We start from the raw sequence: 23,423 nt of genomic DNA on the forward strand, positions 1-23,423 counted from the left end.
TGACCAATTGGCATATAGCGAATCCATTTCCATAATCGCCATACAAGGGAGGAATCAATAGTCATATGACTTGGAATAATTAATGATGAGTATCGATATTAATCATGAAGGCAGTAAGTAAACCAATCAATAGCCCTTAACTAATCCTCAGCCGTTAATGACATAAAACTAAAAAGGGATGCAATTCATATTTAGGAAGGGTCATGAACAAAGAAGGATATGTCTATTCCGGGTGGAAGGATGCCACCGCTCCATATTATGAGATATTTAGTAAAGAACCATACTCAATCAGAAGGGCATCGAAGTTGGTTTTTATTTTATTCTTGTATTCCTACATGGATCTGCACATTAGAGCATCTTTTGGTTTGTGTCAAAACAGGTTGCATACATTTCAGGATTAAAATCAGAGAGAGCATGATCATTGTTGCAGGCTTCCACATTCATATTAGAAACAGCACCATTAATATTTGTTGCAAGTATTATATTCAAGTCTGAAACACAACATTTTGCTTCAAGCGATACCATTCTCATATCTACTTAAGATTGAAATCAGAAATAGCAATTCATCGCTATAGGTGATTGGAGGACAAATTAGCATACTTCCATTATCAAATCAGAGAAGGCTAACATCCAGATCATCCTTGCATAATTGTCATCAGTTTATATCAGATATATCAGTGATTTATATCCAATATATTTATTATTCTTTGATTAATACTATTATATATATCTTATCAATTGTATACTTAAGCATCCTAAGTGTTATCAAACATCATAATTGATAGAAATAATTGAGACTTGAAGGAAAGAAGTCTCTTGCAATTGATCTTCGCAAGATAATTGTCCGTATTCCATAAGTGAGAACATAATGAGACATTACAGTCATCTTGTTTGCATACTTGTTCTCTATGCTTTTTTACTTTTGTAAATCACCAATTTTGAATATTTGATTCAATTCATCTTAGTCTCAGATTCAAGTCCTCTTATTAGCAACTTATGTCACCAGAAGCTTTCTTTGAGCACAATGCAATATATATCTCTAATTTATATTTGATTATTCATACAGTTGCAGTGAAGCTTTCTTTGAGAACACTCTTACATGTGTTTGTAATTTTTAATTTGGTAATTCATACATTTGCTGTAACAAAACCACAATATCTGTTAAACTTCTATTTTGAATTCTAAATTGTCATAAGCTGTTAGCATGTTTGCAATTATTTTGTGCTACTTGAATGCAATTCAATGGTAAGATTCAGAACATGAGGATAGTTGCCGTGTTTAAGTTTTTTTATCACAGGATACTGTCATACAACACTTGCATGCTGGTTTGGTTACATTTATGTATCTATTCTTATAGGCTTTTCTTCCCATGATATTATACCAAAAGGAAAAATTTATAGTGCTTTTTGACTTTATTTTGAACAATGATTTTACAAATTCATTTAATTTTGTTCCACACTGTTGATAAACTGCAGGTTATCAAAACTTATTTTGGAGGTAGGGATATTACTGACAAAGATCTAGAGGTTGCCTTACTTGTTGGCATGGGTCCCAGAGAGAAAAGGCGATTAAGAAAAGAGCGTGGGTTGGTTATAAACGATACTAAAAATAGTTCTGATTTACTGGAGGATAATAATTGCAGAGGCAGGCATGTTGAGGCCCTTATGTCAGAAAGGATTTCAGCCACAGAAGAGATAGGTGCAGTTTCACCAGCTGTTATGGAATCTGAAGATATATGTTTTGTTGAAGACAATGAAGAGAGTGAAACTCTTCAAGATTATGTCTGTGAGACTAATAAAGATAAACAAGTTGAGGCTTCTTTGTTTTCAGGTTTAAATGAGCATGCGGAAGAGTCCATTCATTGCACTGAAAAAGAGTCAGACTCTGTTTCAAACGAAAATGGTTGCCTTGAAGGAGACTTCAGTGAGCAACAAAAAGATTTTAATGGTTTTATTTATGCTGAAGACACAAGAAGTGATGTTGTTTTAGAGCATTCGTATAACAGCTGTTCAAGTTCTCCAAAGATGATGCATGCAGCTGGATGTGATTATATTGATAAAGTGTTTGTGGAACCCATGACAAATAATTCTACAACCTCCAAGCGATCACAGAAGATATCTTTATTAGGTCATGGACCACATGGAAAAAGAGTAGTTGATAAATTATTGGAGAAGGATGGTGAGGAAGGCATTCGACAGTTTTGTCAGCGATGGCGCACAGTTTTTGTTGAAGCAGTGAAACCTCGTTTCTTACCTTCTGGATGGGATATCCAACATAGGTATGTCGCAGAGCTTTGATTTTTCAGTAGATTAGTTCCTTATTGAACTGATGGTCATGTTTCTTTCTCAACTAGAAAATGCCCTTCCATCTTACATTCCTCGTTAATTTTTTTATTTTTATTTTTTGCCTTTCATGTGTGTGCAAGACCTTTCTGTTTATGCTTCAGTATTGAACCCTGATAGCAATATCATTGCTTCAGTATTGTCAAATTTGCATTGAATTTTAAAAGAATTTGTTATGCTGTATGTTTTGCCAATAAAGTGTAATTCAATGCATTGCAGAAATAATAGACATGACAGAATACATCATGACAGAATATAAAGGAACTCAGATCTTCATTGATTCATAATAATGTCAGTACAATGACAATGACCATACTAACTCTGTCCCCATGACCAAGGACTCGCTAATATATAAAGGTGACCGGTCAGTTACCCTGTGTCAACTGTCGACAACCGACGGGTTAACTGCCATCATTAACTCTAATTACATTAAATGTCTTATTGCTTAATTACCCGACAACATCATCCCCCCCAAAAAGAAATGTTGTCTCCGGACGACAGACAACAAAATGGGAATGATATGCCTACAACAGATAACAACTACGAACCCCACAAAATAACAACTACACACAGACTACTGAGGGGGTAAGGGAGGTGTCCCTGATGGTGGAGGGGCTGGGGCTGCTACTACCAACTGCTCCCGAAGCTGTACCACCTAGTCGGTCCGGTATCAGAGGTCCTGCTCAGCCTGCAACTGCCGCTCCCGGGAACTCCTCACTCAAAACACTGCCTCCATCAATTCCTGATGCTTCGCCTCCAACTCGGCTACCAGGGTAGCAACTCTCGATTCTGCTGAGGCTCTCTCATTTGACTGCACTGCCAACTCTGCCCTCACGGCACTCAATTCTCCTCTCACGGTGGCAAGGATCTCATCTGTACTCCTAGCATGGGTGCGCTGCTGCTCTAACTCTGTCTCCAATGCAGGGATGCGAGTGGCCAACTCCTTCTGAGCCCTATCCGCCTTGAGCTGAGTCTCTCGAAGTTCGAGATACCTATCTCGTACAGCCTGCTCAATCCGTCTGACCACAGACTGTGTCTGACTCCCTCCGACCACCTCCTGGCTTTGCCACTCTGCTCGCATCTCTGGAAGATCAAGTGTCGGCCATCCATGCTGCTCAAAACATTGCTGAAATGCCACTGCTACTCCAGATGTAGCAAACGCAAGGAGTCTCCGCAAAGTGAGCTGTCCGACAGACTCCTCTACTGTCAAGGCAACCAGTAACTGAACCTCCTCCTCCATCCTGGCTAAGAACTGCACCATGGCAATAGGTCTCCCCTCTCCAATCCGTCCAACCTGATGCTGCTGCTGCAGTGATACCGCCCCCTCCTCCACCAGCGGTGTCTTTCTATCGCCTTGCTTTCTAGTGCCACTGTCCAAGTCGATAACCCCTGGAGGGGAAGGAATACAAGGGTAGGAAGGTGTGGGTGGTGCCTGCCTGCGTGGGGATGAAGGTAGAGCTGCATATCTGTCTAGCCATGAATCGACATCGTCCCCCACCGACCTCTCCTCGACCGTCCTCAAGGCCTCCTCTATCCTAGGTTCCATCAGGATGACGGGCATGTGTACTGGTGCACTCGTTGGTGTCGTCATCTTGGCTGTGACTGGCGGTGGCTGGACTGGTGGAGGCGGAGGATGCATCTGACCAAACCTAGGTATGGGGATGGTAGAGATGGTACCCACTGTGACTCCAGATGATGCCAATGGTCCTCCCTCTCCTCCGACGGTCAGGAATGCTGGAGTAAATACCACCTGGCCGGTCCTACCAGCTCCCCCTCCAGGCATTCCACGATGCCCCCTCGGTACACTTGCCAACGATACTATCTGAGTGGTGGGGGTCTCCTGCGGCGGTACTGGCTGCTTGGTCTGTGAAAGCCTGAAGGTGCTATCTTCCTCTGAATCATCCGACCCCTCACTTTCCTCCTCACTAGTGCTATGTCGTCCTGAATCCGTGTCACTGGCCGACACCACTACGTGGACCGGTCTCCTCCTCTTCCTGCTAGTCTGTCCCTCGATGGTAGTCAAAATATCCAGCTCTGACCAATAAAATATAGTTGGCTTAAGGGAGTCGATGCTATCTCGCGGCTGCCATCCTCTACGGTGTGGTGGCACTTGTACCCGCACGGAATCTAAAAATAATCGGATAGCGTGATGTGACATATAAAATACTTTATGTTTCAGCATCATACAGTCGTGGGCTCTGTCTGACAGTAGACTGGCTCAATCATACACCGTGCCCTTTCTGAGTCCTGCCATCAATGCGATCATAGGTACTGCCGCGTCCGACGCTCTGCTGGCGCCAGTCACCCTGCTCTGTACTATGTCAAGTAAACATTGCTAGATGCTAGATTCTAAAAATGTCTTCTTCAGACCTCTTCCCTTCGGATCCAGGATGCGACTCCATTCTTCTGTAGTCAAGTTGTCCCTACACATTTCTTTTAATAGTTGGGTTCTTCTTTCCTCGGACAACTTTGTTACCTTTTTGTCAATCTTTTTACCCTTGTCAAGAATGCCAAATACTCTCTTAAAATCATCAGAGTTAAATGAAACAATGATGTCAGTGTGCTGGAAATTGAATGACGATGTGCGAAGTTCAGGATCATATGTTTTAATCATTTGTCATAGGCAAGGTTCGAATTCCTTAATATTAAAAATGGGCATCTGAATAGCATCATGGACCCTAGCTCTTGCTAATTCAATTTTTACCTCAATATCTGACGGGCTCGTGGCATTTTCCCACCATTGCCTGCACACCGTTCCAGCCAAACCCTCGAATAGAATTGTATCTGCAGTGACCTACGTAACTCTTCCCTTTCCTGCATCCTGTGCAATTGCTTTGCCCTTGTCTTGGTCGCCCATTGCTACAACAGGTTTCTTTCTGGCTTCCTTCTTGGTTTGCTCTTCTCTTTCTTGCAATTTCTTCCTCCAGTCTAGCTTTTTCAATCCCCTAGGTTCAGTTGCCATTAATCAAAATAAAATAAAAATTCCTTGTCTGGGGTTCGATTTGTAACTGTTGCGAGCCTTAACTGTCTTTCATTTTGTACAGATTTGCCTTGCTAATGTGGTACGGCTGATTTGATTGTACAACTATAACCCGACAATTTTCTAACTGGCAAGTAGCTGATTTGTCCGTACAGACGTCTTTATAACTCGACAATTTTCTAACTTGGCAATTTCTTGAGTATTCATGCCATATAAAACACTTAATGACAAAAAAAATAACTTTAACTTTTTTTCTGTACGCCCCGCCCCCTTTTTTTACTCAATTCCGTACGTCCGTACGGCCTTTTCCGTATGACCGAACGGATTTTTTTTTTTTAAATTTAAAAAAAAAAAAAAAACTCAATTCCGCACGTTCGTATGGCCTTTTCCGTACGACCGTATAGATTTTTTAATTTAAAAAAATTTCCGTACCGTACGACAGTACGAACCTACTGTACTGTTATTTCCATACGACAGCATTTTATATTTTTTAATTTTCCGTTTTTTTTTTTTTTTCCTACGGCACCGTACGGGGTCATACGGACCTACCGTATGGTCATTTCCATACGACCGCACTTACCTGTCCGCCTGGGCGGACCTCGTCTCTTGCCTCCGTTGGTGATAGATTTTCAACTTGGAGCCATTTACAGCATTAGGCACCTCCATCCCATCCATCGTCCACAACTTGATGGCTCCGTTCGCGCCAACTTCACGAATCTTAAAGGGACCTAGCCATTTTACCCTGAACTTGCCTGGCTTAATTTCATTTCGACCATTAAACTTCAATACCAATTGCCCCGGGGTGAACTGCATCCTTCTTAAATGTTTGTCGTGCCAGGCTTTCTGTCGTTGCTGAGCTGTATCCGTTGCCCACTGTGCCATCGTCCGTCTTTCATCCAACTTATTCAGGGCGTATAGTCTCTCCCGGAGGCTTTCCATGTCGCCTAACCTGTTGTCAATGGCAATTCTGAGACTTGGTACCATGAATTCCACTGGCACCACAGCCTCCTGGCCGTACATTAATTGGAATGGTGTCTGCCCAGTGGTTACCTTGTAAGTTGTTCGGTACGCCCAAAGTACCGACAGTAGACGCTCCTCCCAGTCTTCCTTCTCAACCCCGCAGGACTTATAAATTACTGACACCATGATTTTGTTGGTCGCCTCAGCCTGGCCGTTTGCCCGAGGATAGTACGGACTTGATAGAGAATGGAAAATTTTGAATTCGGTTGTCAACAGCCGAATAATGTGGTTTACGAAGTGCCCTCCTCTATCACTTGTCAACTGTATAGGTATTCCGTACCGGGTGATAATCTGTTCATAAATGAATCTCGCCGTACTAACGGCGGAGTTGTCTGCCAAGGCCCTCGCTTCGACCCATTTGGTCAAGTATTCGGTCGCCACGACAATGTATCTACATCGTCGGGCCCAGCTTGGTTTCAACGGACCAATGAAGTCTAACCCCCATCTTTCGAACAACTCTTGAGCATTCGACGGGTTGAGTGGCATAAAATCCCTCTTTAACGGTCGTCCAGCGCGTTGACATGTATCACAACTTGTCACCCATTCTCTGGCATCATTATGCACTGTCGGCCACCATAAGCCTACTAGTAAGACTTTCCTTGCCGTCGTGTCCGGTCCCATGTGTCCTCCTGCGACCCCTTCATGTGCTTCTCTCAGGACTCCTGGGATTTCCTCTTCCAAGACGCATCGTCATAGGATCTGGTCAGGTCCCATCTTGTAGAGAAGGCCATTTATAAGTTGGAGCGTTCTGCTTCTTAGTACAAGTTTTCGTCTTTTGCCTAACAACATTTCCTTAGGAAATTTTGAAGTTGAGAGGTATTCGCCCACACTCGTGTACCAGGCTGGAAGGACGGCAATGTGGAAGAGATGGGCGTCCGGAAAATCCTCGTTAATATCTTCGGTCGGCTCTCCAGACTTGATCCGTGATAGCTGGTCGGCGATGACATGTCTCTTGCCAGGTTTGACAATGATGTTGAATGTAAATTCTTGTAACAGCAACAGCCATCGGCTAATCTGCCCCTGGATGATTGGCTTGTTCACCAGGTACATCAACGCCTGGTGATCCACATAAAATGTGAATGGTGTTGCCAATAGGTAATGTCGGAATTTCTGGATGGAGTATACCATCCGGAGGGCTTCTCTCTCCGTCATGCTGTAATTCTTCTCTGCTTTTGACAAGAGTCGGCTTGCAAAATACACTGGGTGGTCCAGCCCATGGCTGCCAACCTGCGCCAGTGTGGCCTCTATGGCAAAGTTGGATGCGTTGACATGTACATGGAACTCTTTGTCCCAGTCTAGATATGTCAGGATTGGCGCACCTACCAACTGTGACTTTAACTTCTGGAAAGCCTCTTCTTGGGCCGTCCCCCAGATGTATGGATCCCCCCTTTGTGTCAGCATATCAAGTGGGTATGATACTTGGGCAAAGTTCTTAATAAACCGCCTATAATACCCAATGTGTCCAAGAAACGACTTGACGCCAGTGACATCGTCGGGAGCCTCCATCTCCACAATGACGCGTACCTTGTCAGGGTCAGTCTTCAGTCCGGCCTTGCAGACGATGTGCCCTAGTAACTTGCCTTGAGGCACCATAAATCTGCATTTCTTGGGATTTAGGGCGAGGCAGGCTCGTCGGCATCTTTCCATGCATTCGCCAAGTGTGGCGAGATGTGCCTCTTCCGTGCTATAAATGGACCAGTCGTCCAAGAATGCTTTGAAGTTTCCTACGGACATTTTGTCGAAAATATGGAGGATTATCCATTGGAAGGTAGCTGGCGCGTTGCACAACCCGAATGGCATTTGGTTGTATGCATAGACGCCATCTTCTACGACAAAGGTGGTCTTCAATTTGTCCTCTGCAATGGAAATTTGATTATATCCGGAGAATCCATCCATAAATGAATAAATTTCATGGCCCGCTACTTCCTCGAGGATGGTGTCTGTGAATGGTATGGGAAATGGATCTTTAATTGTGACAGCATTCAAACACCTGAAGTCTACATAGATTCTTATCTGATCGGCCTCCTTTTTCAAGGATATCACAATGGGTGATACCCATTCGCTGGTCTGGACCTTGAAGATGATTCCTGCTTCGAGCATGCTGTCAATTTCGTCATTTATCCTAGCGGCATAATTTTTGTTCATCCTGTATGGCCGCTTCCGTACAGGCACGGCTTCGGGAACCAGAGGGATCCGGTGTACACAAAGTTCTTGTGGTACCCCTTTGAGGTCTTTATACATCCAAGCGAACACATCCTTGTACTCTGTGAAAATTTTGAACGCCGCCGTCTTCAAGACCGGATTCCAGTCGTCGCCGACTAGAATATTTTTCTGTTCTAAAGTTTCTCCAAGATTTGTAATTTTAAGTGCGGATTCCTCGTACCTTATGGGCTTACTCTTGTTGAACTGGTGCGCTGGTGCCTCATCCATAGGGGCATCCCCTTCCTTGTGTTGTCCGTACTCTGGCGGGAACTCGTTCTCGTTAGGTTCTTCTTCGATCTTCAGCACATTGCACTTGTACAATAATTCATAGTCTTCCATTTGCCAATGGAAGAGCCCTCTCAAAGAATCCATCTCGTCCTCAGAACAGGCTTGAATTCCTAAGATGCCTTCATCATCTAGTTCCCTGCCATCCTTCCCTTCGTCCGTACCGTCGTCCCCGTGGGACTCTGACTCTGATGCCAACTCTTCACTAACCAGTTGGGTTTTGAGGTCAATGATATATCTTCTGCCGGCCTTTTCCATGGACAAGGTGTTCTTTTTCCAATTGTGGTTTGCTTTTGCCGCCACCAGCCAGCCTCTGCCAAGGATGGCATCATATCCCTTCTTCTTCAATGGGATGACCACAAAGTTCAAGATGAACGGCTGTGTTCCGATCGTTACTGGCTGCGCCATGAGTGTGCCAAGCGGCTTGATGTCGTGTTGGTCTACTCCCAATAAATTAAAGGTGGACGGCTAGAGAGTAGGTTTGCCCAATTTTTTCCATGTTTCCTCTGGCAAGACATTTACTCCCGACCCGCCGTCGACAATGGTGTCAGTCAAGATGGTGCCCAGTATACCCATTTCCACCACTGCTGGGTGTCTACCATTGTTGATCGTCGGGGCTAATGGGTCTGTCGCCGTCTCGCCAAGGTTGTCCCTTCCATGTGTTGGTCGGCCTTATCAGTACGGATTGCAGAAGTGTCGTCCGCAAGTGTGGCATACTTTCCAGGAGATCCTTCATTTTGACGGGTATCTTGACCTATAACAGTTGGTTTATAATATTTGTTTCTGCTTTAGAGCGAGAAGTACCTGCAAGCCCGTGTGCGTCCTTGTTCGTCGACATCTCCTTCTCCAGTTCCGCTCGTGCCTCCAGTGCCTTTCGTTTTTCCGTACGAGGATCTGGGTAAGTGGCCACTTTCATCTTGGATCTTGTTATGGCGAGCACATCCTCTGATTCTACATTCAACAAATTCACTCCAGATTTCGGACAGTTGCCATCATCATGGTCCCCCGGACCGCACCACTTGCAAAGTTTTTGTGGCACTTCCTCCGCCGTACAGTCCCTGGCAAAATGCCCCCATTGGTTGCAAGCCCGACATTGTATCACCGGCCGCCCTTTAGCATCGTATTGGATTCGGCTTCTATTATTAGTATTATTATTATTGCCTCTTCCTCCTCGCCTATTGTTCCGATAGCCGCTAGACAACGCGTTGGTGATCGCAGGCTGGGACATGCCGGCTAGCGCAGACGGTTCCGTAAAGAGAACCTGTTGGTTACGGGTCCTCATATTGTACGGACACTCCTTGGTAAGGTGTCCGACAATCTGACAAATATCACAAAATGCTTTCTTCGGACAAGACCCCTTGGTGTGTCCGTTGCTGCGGCAGTCCGTGCACCATAAATCCCCTTTGTCGGCTCTGCTTGTGCTTCCTTTGGTCGCTTTCATCTCTCTCATCATTCACTCCATATCTTTCTGGAGAGCCCGTACCTTGCGATTAGACTCGTCATCACTGCTACTGCTTTTGTCAGAAGAGGAATCGTCGTCTGACGAGGATTTCTTTTTCTTTTTCTTGGACGTCTTCTGCTCGCTTTCTAAATCCATTGCCCTATTATAGGCGTCGATATATGAAGAGGGAGGTACGATCTTCATTTTCCATCTAAGAGACGTCTTCAGACCTTCCACGAACCACCGTTTTTTCAGTCCGTCTGCGGGCTGGTTCTCCATTTTTCCTAGCAGCTCTTTGAGCTGCCGGTTGTAGGTTTGAACCGTCTCGTTCTTCCTCTGTTTCGTGCCGTAAATTTCGGCTACGATCTCATTATCGTCTCTTAGGAGACGAAACTCCGCTTGAAATTCCTTCTTCAAGTCAGGCCATGTGCTAATTTTAGCCTTCTCCGTACCGGAGAACTAGTCGATGGCCACGCCCCTTAGGGTTGCGGGAAACTGTGTTACCCACTCATCCTGATCGGTAACACCATTCGATCCCCAAATTGTTTCACAAGTGCGACAGTGGTGGATAGGGTCTTCTTTCCCGTCCCCATGGAACTTTGGAAGTTTTTGTTTTTGCGCCATGCCTTGTCTTTTTACTACTGGTGGCTGTTGTCCTACTCCGGATGGGTTAGATCTTGTAAGAGGTGCTTGACCGTCGTGCCCCGGTGTCCCTCCGACACTCCTGGCAGCCCCGGTGTCTTCTCCCTCCCTTGCCTCCTCCCCACTCCGTGGAGTTTCCCTAGCCTCTGGTGTGCGTGACAAGTCCCTCAAGTCCCTCAACTGAGTTTTAGTACACTCTATCCTGCGGCGGGTTTCCGCAAGTAACTCCTCCCGACTCCGTGGGTGGTCATCAGCCTCACCGTCCCCTTCGGAGCGTTCCTCCTCCCTTCGCTTATACCTCCGTCGCCTTTCCGCTTGCTATTCAAGGATCAAGGCACGTCGGGCTACTGCACGTTCATCTATATACTCTTGCTTATTTTTGTCTTTATTCAATGTATTGGGCATTAATTCCCGTACGACTTTATATATAACAACGACATATAAAAAGTAGAACACTTTTATTCATTCATCCTGTGGGATACAAGTCTATGTCAACAATATGACATAATTATTACAATGAGTGTTCTTTATTCTGCCCCGTACGGCTCAAGGTTCAAGTGTCCCGTTGCATGCCATCCTGTTGCGCTTCCCAATGACGGTTGTTTTCTTCATACTATAGGAGGATCTGTTGGCGTTGTTCTTCGCAAGCAATTTCCTCCAGGCGAGCCCGCTGTGCGAGCAATCGGGGGAGGTGGTTCATCAGCTGATTCACCGCAGGGCTAACTTCCAGTGCGGTCCACACGGCACTTGTTGGAACTTCCGCCTCCGTGGCCTCTCTTCAGACGTAGGTTTCGATGGCCACCTGAAGTAGGATTGAAAATTCCCTCGTTGTAGTATCTTCTCCGTCGTAGAGCTCTGTTCGTGCGTCTTTCGCCTTAGGGTTAATCTCGCTCACAGGTAGGCCCATCGCGTCCGTACGCCATCCGCTCCTTTTCCCGAGTCTGTCTAGGCAATGGCGCCAAATGTTTTGCCAATAAAGTGTAATTCAATGCATTGCAGAAATAATAGACATGACAGAATACATCATGACAGAATATAAAGGAACTCAGATCTTCATTGATTCATAATAATGTCAGTACAATGACAATGACCATACTAACTCTGTCCCCATGACCAAGGACTCGCTAATATATAAAGGTGACCGGTCAGTTACCCCGTGTCAACTGTCGACAACCGACGGGTTAACCGTCGTCATTAACTCTAATTACATTAAATGTCTTATTGCTTAATTACCCGACAACAATGTATGGTTAAACATTATTATTATGTAAACTTTTTTTATTTTTATGAGTATGTAAATGATCAAGTCTGCTCAAGATGTTATTTGCTAAATTATTTCAATTCCATTATGGTGTCTTTAGGCATATAGAAAACAAGCTTTAAAGTAATGCACATCCTACCTAGAATTCAATGAGAAACCAAAATTGAGTGGTGATATGTCCTATATTTTGACCAACTGCAATTAATCAACTCTTCCAAATAAAACATCCATATATTCTCAATAGACATGAAAAATATATAGTCTAAGTTTTGACCTCTCCCAAAAGAAGTCGGTTCCCAGATCTATTTTGCATGGAATTCGTAGGAGTAGATGGATGTAACTTGCAACAAAATGAGATGACCCTTAAAATCATGACCATGTAATTTCAAATGCTTGAAGAATGGAATTTCCTAGTGCTGTGCTGTGTACACACTCCCTGTCTCTAACAAGGAAACACTTTTCTTTATTTGCCCTGCTAGTCAAGAGAGAGAGAGAGAGAGAGAGAGAGAGAGAGAGAGAGAGAGAGCTGAAAAATAAACAGGTGTATTTGGAATCCAAGCCCGTAAGCCAAAATCTGCATGGCATCCTAGAGACAAAGAAGCTTGGTGTGTGGAATGAAGGTGAGGTTTGAGCGTATGAGAGACTAAGTAAATGAGGGGAGGAAAGATTGAAATCTTAATGTCTATCCAAGTGTCTAGCTTCACACCTCCTAAATTTGGTGTTATCTATCAAAAGATTAAAATTGGCTTTCAATCTAAAGATCTCCTTGCACTAGGTTTCCTCCAAAGCTTGACATTGGGGAGGACTCTAATTTCCCTAGGAATGCTATTATGCCTAGGTCCTAAAGTGCAAGCTTAGTGATGCTGCTACCACCAACCTTCTTCCCCAAAACTCAGATTCATCCTAAAGTTTGGTGATGTTACAGTCAAAATGGGTTAAGTTCTTTTCCCAAACCTTATGAAACCCTAAGAAAACACCGAAATTCATTATAGACCTCTTCAAAGTTCGGCTTTGGCAAGGAAAAGTGAATAAGTCATGTTTCAAAAGCTTCTTCCAATACCTAGAAAAACACTGAAGTTGACCAATGCCTGAGAAAAGTTTGGCCTTTTCAGAACTTTTTGCCTGCAAATCCCTTGGAAAATGCTGAACTTAGGGCTGAATTTCATCAAAGCATGAGAAAGTTCGGAGTTTGTAGAACTTTTGGCCTGAAAAGTCCAAGGTTTAGGCTGATCTTTAGGTTGAAGATCATGTTTTTCCTCCAAGTTCATTTATTTGCATAAGCAAAAGGGGTTGCAGCATCAAATTTAAGTGTTCAGGAGGGATATAGGCTAAGGGATGAAATAGGAGCTAGGCATGACTTGCAGTGCAGACCTAACTTCAGTGTTTGCCGAAAAAATAACCTCATTCCCTAAGCCTTGCCGAAGTTCATCCTTTTCTTGAGAAAATTTTGGAGTTTTACAAACTTTTGGCATTCCAAAATGCTTGAAAATGCAAAACTTAGGACCGAAGTTTATGCAATTCCCGAGGAAAGTTTGGGATTTTTAGATTTATTGGCTTTCAAATCCCATGGAAAAGACCGAATTTTTCAGGCCAAACTTGCTTAGTTTGTGCCAAAGTTTGGTGATGTTCTTATCACTCCCTCAAATGGTGAGGTCCATTCCCAAGTATGCATCTCAAAGTTGGATTTTGCAATCACAAAAAGTGAGATCGAGGGCATCAAGGACCTTTCCTTGACAAACGAAGTGACATTCCAAAATTATTGTTGATTGAAGCTCAAATTCAAGAGTAGTCTTCATTTCCATTGGACTTCCCCTTGCCAAGTTTGATCCTTGGATCACTTCCTCAAAGACAAAAGACCCTCTTGGACATGATGGCAGAGTGATGTTCAAATCACAAAGGGGGTAATCAATTTGGGTTCCTTTGGGGAATGAGTCAATAGTGAATGAATGACTAGATGAAATGATGATTCATCTTTGTCTTGTGTGTTCATGCAAGATGGAGGACTCAAAGGAGGTCATATGGAGATGCTTGGGATAAAGTCGGCTCCATAGCACTACCATCCGAAGCACCGATTGGTCGGAGCATTCCCAAGATCAAGCCAAAGAGATAATTCCATGCCAACATCTTGAAGATGTTAGCAAATGGGCCAAAGACAAAGTAAGAAGGGTTGGATGAGCAAGGACCCCTACCACTATCAACATGGCAACAAGCTAAGAACCAGGGCATAAAATTGAAGAAAGAGTTGCAGAGTGTGTGCTGCAGAATTTTGGAAAATAATGATAGGGGTAGGCACAAAATGCTATAGGAGTATGCAAAAATAGAAAAAGAACAACTTGGAGATAATAGGAAATAAATTTATTGTAAAAGCAATTGCTTTATTATAAGATAACTACTCGTGGGTCAGGTTTAATGCAATTCAAAAGGGACCACAAGTTAGTTATTTCCCAGCTACCAAATTCACCTTTTGTGCCTTGAGCCCTATGAAATTTTGTCTTCTAGTCGGATTAATTGAAAACAGTTGAAGTTAGCTGAAAAGGTGGTTGATAGTTGTTGAGATCATTAGCCAAAAAGTTGTTAGGACTTCTAGAAGGCAAATCAGAACCATTGGATGGATGGAATCCTGGCCATTGATTTAGAATGTAAAATCTATAAAAGGCTAGTGCCTCTCTCATTGTAAAAGGTTTAGAAAATTAGATTTTAGAAGTAGCAGTAGTTAGAAGTAGAAGTAGAATAGAGTAGGATTGTTGGACAGGAATTGTTGTAAAAGTAGGTGGAACAAATGAGTAAAGCATTGAAGCACGGTGTTTTGCCATTTGCCCTAATATTTTTGCATGGTTTCTTTTCATCAAGTTAATTGAAGTTCAGTGACCTTAATATGAAGTGTGAGGGTATTTGATTTGATTTCAGGTTCATACCATTGGGGGATTACTGATTGTAAGTCCCTGTGCATGGTTAGCCTGAACCTATTGTTGCTCTTAGTTCACCTATGAATGTTGTTTCAGATTGCGCCAAATTGGGTATTTAAATGAATGTTCATAGTCTGAAAATCCTTTTATTCCCTTTGGAGCTTGCACTATTCCTGTGGAATTGTGAGTTTATCTCTGGCAAAGTAGGAACTAGTTTTATTCAAAATCTGTCTATCTGTAGCACCAATTGTTACTGTCATTGTCCCTAGGATCTCTAAACCCTATCCCTTTGCCTTTTATTTCACCCAGTTTGAGATGTAAAGCATCACCGGATAGCTATACCAGATGCAAGCCAGCTTGTCAAATGCATAAGTCCCCTCGTGATTACTAGAAAAGCACATCAACAGTGAGTTATCCTTAGCAAGTCAAGACCTGACGATATGAATCTTGAGGTTATCTCCCGTGATCAACCCAAATAGCACTAGAGATTTCCTCATTCAAGATAGGATAGGATACACTCAACATTCAAGAGAGGATAGGATACACTCAACATTCTATTTTACGTTGACCAAAAGTGCAGAGTTTTCTCATCAATATCTAGTTTCTAATTAGCTCTTCTAGTTTACTTTGAATTTTGTCAGCTCTTTTTAAAATATTTATGTTGGGTCTGTGAATATATATTTCGATCCATATGTTTATAGTCTTGCTTTTATATTCCAGGTGGCAATTTTTGTTCATCTTTCTTTGTTGTTGAAACTCGAAACAATCCATTGGTAGTAGGCCTCATAAGGCATAGTTGAAAAAATTGGACTCGGCTATGACTCAGCCAAAACAAAATTTTTAAAAGCTTGGGAGTCACCAAAAAACTTGGGAAAAAATTGGCAATAACTTGGCAAATTTATCGAACATTTGAAAATATATGAAATTTTAGAAATATTCTTCAAAAAGATACATATTATTGAATTTGTAGAGCGCGACCAATTTCTATCATAATATCATATATAAATCAAAATTAGATACCAATTACATATATGTTGATAAGTATGATCTTTAAAGAATATTAATATAAGTTATAACTAAGTTACCGGTTCGGGTTCGGATTCGGGTACGGATTTGCGGATTCGGCAAAAAAAAAAATTTCTTGGGTACGGGTACAGGTTCATCCGTACACACACACACACACACACACACACATATATATATATATATATTAATTATATATATACATATGCCATATATTATATATATGTTCAAACATCAAAATTATAAATATATATATTCACAGTTCAAACATACAATGATACATAAATGATAACAGATAGATCATAAATCATAAATCCATAATTGCCAATGCCAGTAAATATTCTGATATTCATATATTGTAAATGTAATATCATATTCATAATTTGCAAAAGAGATAATATTCAAGTTTCAAAATGTGAAAATGTCATGACACAGTAAAGTATAAAAAAGCATTAAAAAAACTGTTTTTATTTGTTTTTTGACCCGTGGGCCCCGTTTTTGGGAACCCACGGGCTTGGGTTCACTTGGGGTCCTGCCACGCAGAACCCATAGGGAACCCAGCTGCCTGGGCAGGACCCGGGTGGGACCCAGGTTGAACCAGGCTTGGACCAGGACCGGGCAAGAACTAGTACCCAGACCTGGCCATCTTCTGCAAGAACCGGTATCTGAGAATTATAACAATAATTTTCTTTTTTTCAAACTTATAAAATATCTATTTGATATTTAACAAAAAGATATAATATTTCAAATATATTATAAAGATATCCAAATTATTTTATTTTTAAAAATAAAAAAATAGAAATTAAATTACACAAATAAATAATTTAAAAAAAAAATAAATTAAAAAATATATGTAAAGTATGTTCAAATTAACAAAATTAAACCTAATTTTTTAAGAGTCGAATAGTTATAAACACAAAATAATGCGGTTCTCAAACAAAATCACCCCACTCGAAAAAAAGCAACGAAAGCCACTCTATTGGTAAAATTAAACCTTGTTTCAAAACCCTAGTCCAACTAAACATGCACAACATTATTGTGAATCTCCATCTTGCAGAGTGGGAGCAAGCTAAATGTTCTAGAACAAGTAAATTTTAGAAGTCGTTCATGCCCTAACTCGTCGTCGTGTGCCCTAACTCGAGGTCGTGTTCCAATTAGAGGTTGAAACGTCGCTGCAAACAATGATTTTAATTAATTGCCAAGTTTTCACGCAGGATTTTTGCCTGCGTTTTGGTGATTTTTAACAAAACCCATCATTGAGTATATGCGCGAGTGTCTCGCACTCGACTAGGGCTGCAAGCACTTGTGGGTTTTTCATATACGCACAAAGTTTTTCATCACTGCCATAAGGTATTAGGTATACTATAATGTCATTGTACACTTTGTACACATGCATTTATTGTTTATGTTAGCGTTGTAGAACTTGGTGAGTGGTCACCAAATGTGCGAGTACTCGTGCATCAAAAGCCATGGCAAGTTAATTGACAATAAACTCAGGACCGATTTATTGCAGAAATTGTGGTGATTTTATGCCCTAAAACTCGTGAAATTGTGTGATTTAGACCCTACAACTTGCAATAGACTCTCTAGATGCCCAATAAAGGTAAAACATGATTATCCTTTTAGGTTTTCATCTGTTTTTTTCCACACATGAGGATCGCGCTGGTGACTAGGTGAAAAATGCAATTTCATGCTTGCTAATTGAAGGTATTTCACTCTTCATGATCATGTTGTATTGTAATGATTGTAGGGTAGGCATAAAATGGATTTTGAAAGGATAAACTTTCAAGCAAATGCATTTATTAAATTGTTAGAAATCTTTACGATTATACTTCAAAGTGGCTTAAACATTTTCCTCTTATTTTGTTGGGTCTAGTAGGAACTAGGATATATAATAATTAAATTAAGGCCTTATGCACAAATAGGACTGAACATATAGTATCGATTGTTAATTTGCAAAGCTACTCCAGCTAACATTATGAACTTGAGAAAAATACAAGACATGGTAAAGGTTCCAAAATGGAAATCAATCACTTAGATAGGAAGACCTCAACTTCCTTGACCATGGTATAACTATAGACCAAAGAAACGGGACTTGGACTTGGCTCGGACTCAGCAAGGCCGACTCGGACTCGGATTTAGACTCAGCTGGACTTGAGAAAGTGAAAAACTCAAGAAATTTAGAGATTTTTAAAGATTTAAAACTTGTCCCATTCACCCTTGATTGAATACACCTTGAAGACACAATAACATTATCAAACTTGGCTCATTTGATTCATACACAAGTATACATCAATCACATAAGCATAAACGCAAATTGTAGTTGAAGGAAATAACAAACATAGATATATAAATATTGTCAAATGTGTACAATATTACAAAACTCATGGAATAAACAATCCATGTCATCATATGATCATCATCAAATGTTCCATACAAATACCAAAGGTAAATACAACTACAAGCCTATGGCTCAGAGGAGCGTGCACCCTCTGGCCCCGACCCCCTGCGAAGGTGTCTAAGGTAGGTCCTGGATGATTCGGCAGCCATAGCCGCTCCTCGTGACATCATGCCATGCTCACCAACTTCAGGAACATCTATGTCACTATCTGCCTCTGAATCTCCCGTCTCTGCTCGTGCTCTCCGCTCCTCCTCTGCCATGGCTATAGCCTCAGCCTCTATATCTAGCTGGTTGATCCAATCAGTGTCATCATCACTAAAGACAGCCACAGGATCTGTCTTAGTGGCCCACTCTGCATCAGGATCAATCTCATCTAGAATGATAGGAGAGATGTCAGCTAATGTATTCTTTCTCATTCTCAGGCGGAGGTTGTAGTGAACAAAGACGAGATCATTCATCTTCTCCACGGATAATATATTGCGCCTCTTGGAGTGTATGTGCTCAAACATACTCAAATTGCGCTCACAACCAGATGCGCTACATGGTTGGCTCAAGATGCGAATGGCCAACTTCTGAAGATTTGGTGTCATTGGGCCAAAAAAGCTCCACCAATTATCTGAGTTTGAAATGAGAAAAATAAATAAAATCAGTCTCACTCAAAAACTCATTTAACAATATACAATAAAACTTAAATTAAGCCTTACAATTTATTTTTACCTGGCATCATAGTTGTTGTCCTACTTTCTTTGCCGATAGGACGAGAGGTCTCCCCTTGTGCATTTGAGAACAACTGTAGTTCTCGAATAAGCTTTGTCTGAGTAGAACCAACAAGTACCATCTTCTCCATGATTGAGTATAGCCAGAGTTGCCGGAAACTCCTTTGTCCCTCCCCAAGAACGTGTTTCCCTGTATCCGTTCCCGTTTTTGAAACGGATACGTATCCGATATAGCCCAGATACACATCGAATATTGTACCCACGCATGCCCAAAAATACTTGATTTCCAACCATGCTAAATACTAATGTGATTTGATTTTTAAACAAAATTGATGTAAATCTTCGTAAATTTAATTTTTAAAAACTTCATTAATGCATTTAAAAAAAAAATGGTATTAACAAAACCTACACAATATGAGAAATACAAATGAAATGCTTTTCTATTTCAGTGACCCTTTTTTTGGGTTATCTTCCAATGCAACTCTTCTATTTTTGCATATTGTAAAATGTTAAATCTACTTATCATTATTTATGTAGCAATTATGTGTCTATATTGCTTTTGAAGTAATGAAAATCTCCTTGAATAAGTTAGAAAATTGTGTTAAATATGTGTATGTTTTTAATGAATGACGTGTCCAGCCGTATCCATATTGGGGGTCTTAAAAAATAGCCGTATCCGTATCCAATACCGTATCCGTGTCCATGCAACTTTGAGTATAGCTCATTAAGGACCTCGACATCATCCTTGAAAGTAGGGTTAAAATGGAATGTCGGATTCAGATAATAAGCTGCTGCATGGATGGGCCTATGAAGCGGATGATGCCATCTTCCTATTTTTGCAAGTGAATGAAATGAAGTTCACTTTTAGGGGCTAAGGATAAATTACAAAAAAAAAAAGTTTAAAAAACCTTTTAAAATGTTTTTTTTTTGTCATTTTGTTTAACTCAGCCGACGGCTGAGTTTCAGGCATGGGACTCGCCGAGTTTGGCGATTTTAGGTCAAACTCGCCAACTCGGCGAGTCTGGGGAGTTTGCCTCCTGGACTCGGCCGAGTCCGAGTCCAGTCTCTGTAGACTCGGGAGGCATGACTTGGACCCGGACTCGTCGAGTTTGGGCGAGTCCGGGCGATTCTCGTTTCTTTGGTATAGACTATAGAGGACTAATTTTTACCACAAAATTCCATAAATCACCATGAACTTGGTTACTTGTCTTGAATATGCTCCATAATCAAAACAAGAAAAATGCCTCATAGAAAGTTTAGAAAGAAGGGAAGGAAAAATAATGTGAGAAAAAGTTGCAATTCGGATAATGACTAATTTTCTGCACTTTTAGGCAACATCTCAAAGATCCCATATTAAGGGCACTCATGAAATTGCCACTCATCAATGCAAAAATCAATTACCTTTTAGTAAAGGCAAACTTGTGCATGGCAAGTTACATGTCAGTCAAATATTGTCTTCATCCCAGATATTTTAGATTAGAGTTTTTAAGGATCATTATCCATAACAAACATGCAAATTTTCATCTGCTAACTTTATTATGCACTGGGCAGAAATTTTACCTATAAATCAGGTTTGCAAGTTAATTTCAATTCTAGGGGTAAGGGAATTTTTTTTTTGCAGTGTCTAAAGTAGATTTATTACATTGCCTTGTCACTTGTGCTTTTATTTTTTATTTTTACAATTTAACTTTAGGTTGCAGAATTGTTAACTATAGTAGTACTAATTTTTTATGTTGTCTCCCTTTTGCTAGGCTTCATTTGTAATTTTCTAAAAGAAAATGCCTATAGCAAGTAGAATTGGTGGTAGGCAAAGAGATCATTGTTGGGAATATGGGATACCAAGTGCAATGCAAGGAGGGGTTATTTGTATCCATTGCACTAAGTCTATGAAAATGCCTGCAGTAAGTAGAATTGGTGGCAGACAAGCTGCAGCCAAAGAGATCCTTGCCGGAAAAATGGGACACCAAGTGCAGTGCGAGGAGAGTTTATTTGTATCCATTGCACTAAGTCTATGATTGATAGCTTAAATTGACTCAAATATTACCTTGCACAGATCGTTTGCTACGATGTTAATGTTAATGCATGATAGCCTCGGTAATATAAATGATTGAATGAGAGATAAATGAAGTCTCTCATTCAATCATCTATCTTATCTATAGACTATGTATGATAAAGACTTCAAGTTATCATTCCTTCATTTGATGGTTATTCTTCGATTTATATATATTCAACCTTACTTGCGAATTCCGATCAATATCGGATTCTTAATCAATGCTTAACTACTGATAATTATCGGTTGTAAATCTCATAGCACAGAATACCGATTGGTATCGGTTTACATTGTAAATCGTATGCACACCGATTAGTATCGGTCAAACATATTAACTGTGTGAACACCGATTGTTATCGGGTTTAGTTTATAACTAAATACATACCGATTAGTATCGACTGACTTGCTTATGATATACATGCCGATTAGTATCGGGTGATTTGTTAAGTTTTATATACTGATTGGTAAATACAATGATAATTGAAAGGGTGCGATCAAGTAATATCTTGATCGGTCATGTCTAATAGACATGACCGGTCAAGATATTGCTTGATCCTCCATGCATACATATATATATCAATCGGCATTTGTGAGAAGGACAATGAAATCGATAAATGCTCTTTTCCATCTGCAACATACCAGACAATAATCAGATTTATTATATTAAAGATATAACACATACTTGAAAGAAAAGATAACCTTGAATATAACTTGCATCTTGAATTGAAAATTGAATAACATTTACATGGTATCAGAGCCAAGTTAAATTGAACCTGAGGCTATTCAATTTTGTGGAAAATTCAAAACAAACATATATTCAACATCACATTTCTTCTAATGGCTAGCGCTATCAGATTCGAAGATAGACTCGGAGGAGGTGATGACTTCTCAGTATGGAAGTTCAGAATTCAAATGATTCTAAAAGAAAATAAAGTCAAATCATTTGTAAAAACTGAAACTGCAGAACCTAAGACTGAACCTGACAAAACAACTTGGAGAGAGGGAAATAAAAAAGCCATCAAAATCATAGTTGATGGAGTAAGAAATAATATTATGCCCATCATAAGGAAACATGAAACGGCCTACAACATGTTCAAAGCACTTGAAGATGCATTTGAGATATCCAATGCTAGTAGAACCTTGGCTTTAAAAAGAGAAATGAATCATATAGCTATGATCGAAGGAGAGTCAGTAAATGTCCACTTCATGCGGATATCAGCCCTAAGGGATGAACTAGCAACCCTTGGATATGAGATCCAAAGCAAAGAATTAACACTCATTGCTCTAGATGGGTTGCCTAGTATATGGGAAACATTCACCCAAGGCATCAGTGCAAGGGATGAATTTCCAAAGTTTGATAGGCTAAAGGCAGATTGTCTCCAAGAAGAATCAAGGTTAAATAAGAAAGGGATCAAACAAAAGAATATAAATGAAGACCTTCAAGTCCTAAATACAAACTCAAACAAGAAAAGCAAGCAGAAACAATTTAGGAAGAGAAAAGGTCGTCATGGCAAGAACACCTTCAAGAAGGACCTTTCATAGATTCAATGTTACAGATGTGACAAATTTGGGCACTATGTTGCCAAATGTCCAGAAAGAACCAAACAACAAGCCACATTTGCCAAAGCAGGAAAATCTAAAAGGGAAGATGACTCGGAGAAGTATGTACTCTATTCAACACTTACAAACCAAGCATCAAACAAGGTTAACTCCTGGGTGATCGACAGTGGCTCATCCAAACACATTACAGGGTTTAGAGAAGTGCTAGACTCCATGATAGAGGAGAATGATGAGGAAGTGACTATCGGAGATGACTCCACACATCCAGTCAGAGGAGTTGGAACCTGCACCATCAAACTAAAGTCAGGCATATCATTACAACTTAAAGGAGTACTATATGTCCCAGACATCAAGAGAAACGTAGTCTGCATATCAGCACTAGAGGATAATGGATACAGAGTGACCTTCATGGACAACAGAGTGTTGGCTTGGCCAAAGAATTCATCTATCAATCAAAGACAAGGCTACTTGTATGAGCTATGCACAGAGCCCAACCTAGCCCTAATCCATGAAACTACAGATGCTAATGAAGTTTGGCATAGAAGACTAGGTCACCTGAATTTTAGAGCTTTATCATCAATGGGAAACCTTGTC

General features: G+C 41.0%; 1 protein-coding gene across 5 annotated transcripts in view; it reads left to right on the forward strand.

The window, feature by feature from the left end:
* The window catches only part of LOC131040988 (protein RRP6-like 3), a 337,570-nt gene that overhangs the window by 277,093 nt on the left and 37,054 nt on the right, over nt 1-23,423 (forward strand). For 4 of the 5 annotated variants that reach the window (XM_057973963.2, XM_057973965.2, XM_057973964.2 and 1 more), the window contains one exon: nt 1,476-2,278. In XM_057973963.2, coding sequence (XP_057829946.2) covers nt 1,476-2,278 — 803 coding nt within the window. The remainder of the gene's footprint in view (nt 1-1,475; nt 2,279-23,423) is intronic. The other variant, XM_057973966.2, reaches the window with a different exon arrangement.

Source organism: Cryptomeria japonica, chromosome 4 (assembly GCF_030272615.1).
Source record: "Cryptomeria japonica chromosome 4, Sugi_1.0, whole genome shotgun sequence".
Taxonomy (NCBI): domain Eukaryota; kingdom Viridiplantae; phylum Streptophyta; class Pinopsida; order Cupressales; family Cupressaceae; genus Cryptomeria; species Cryptomeria japonica.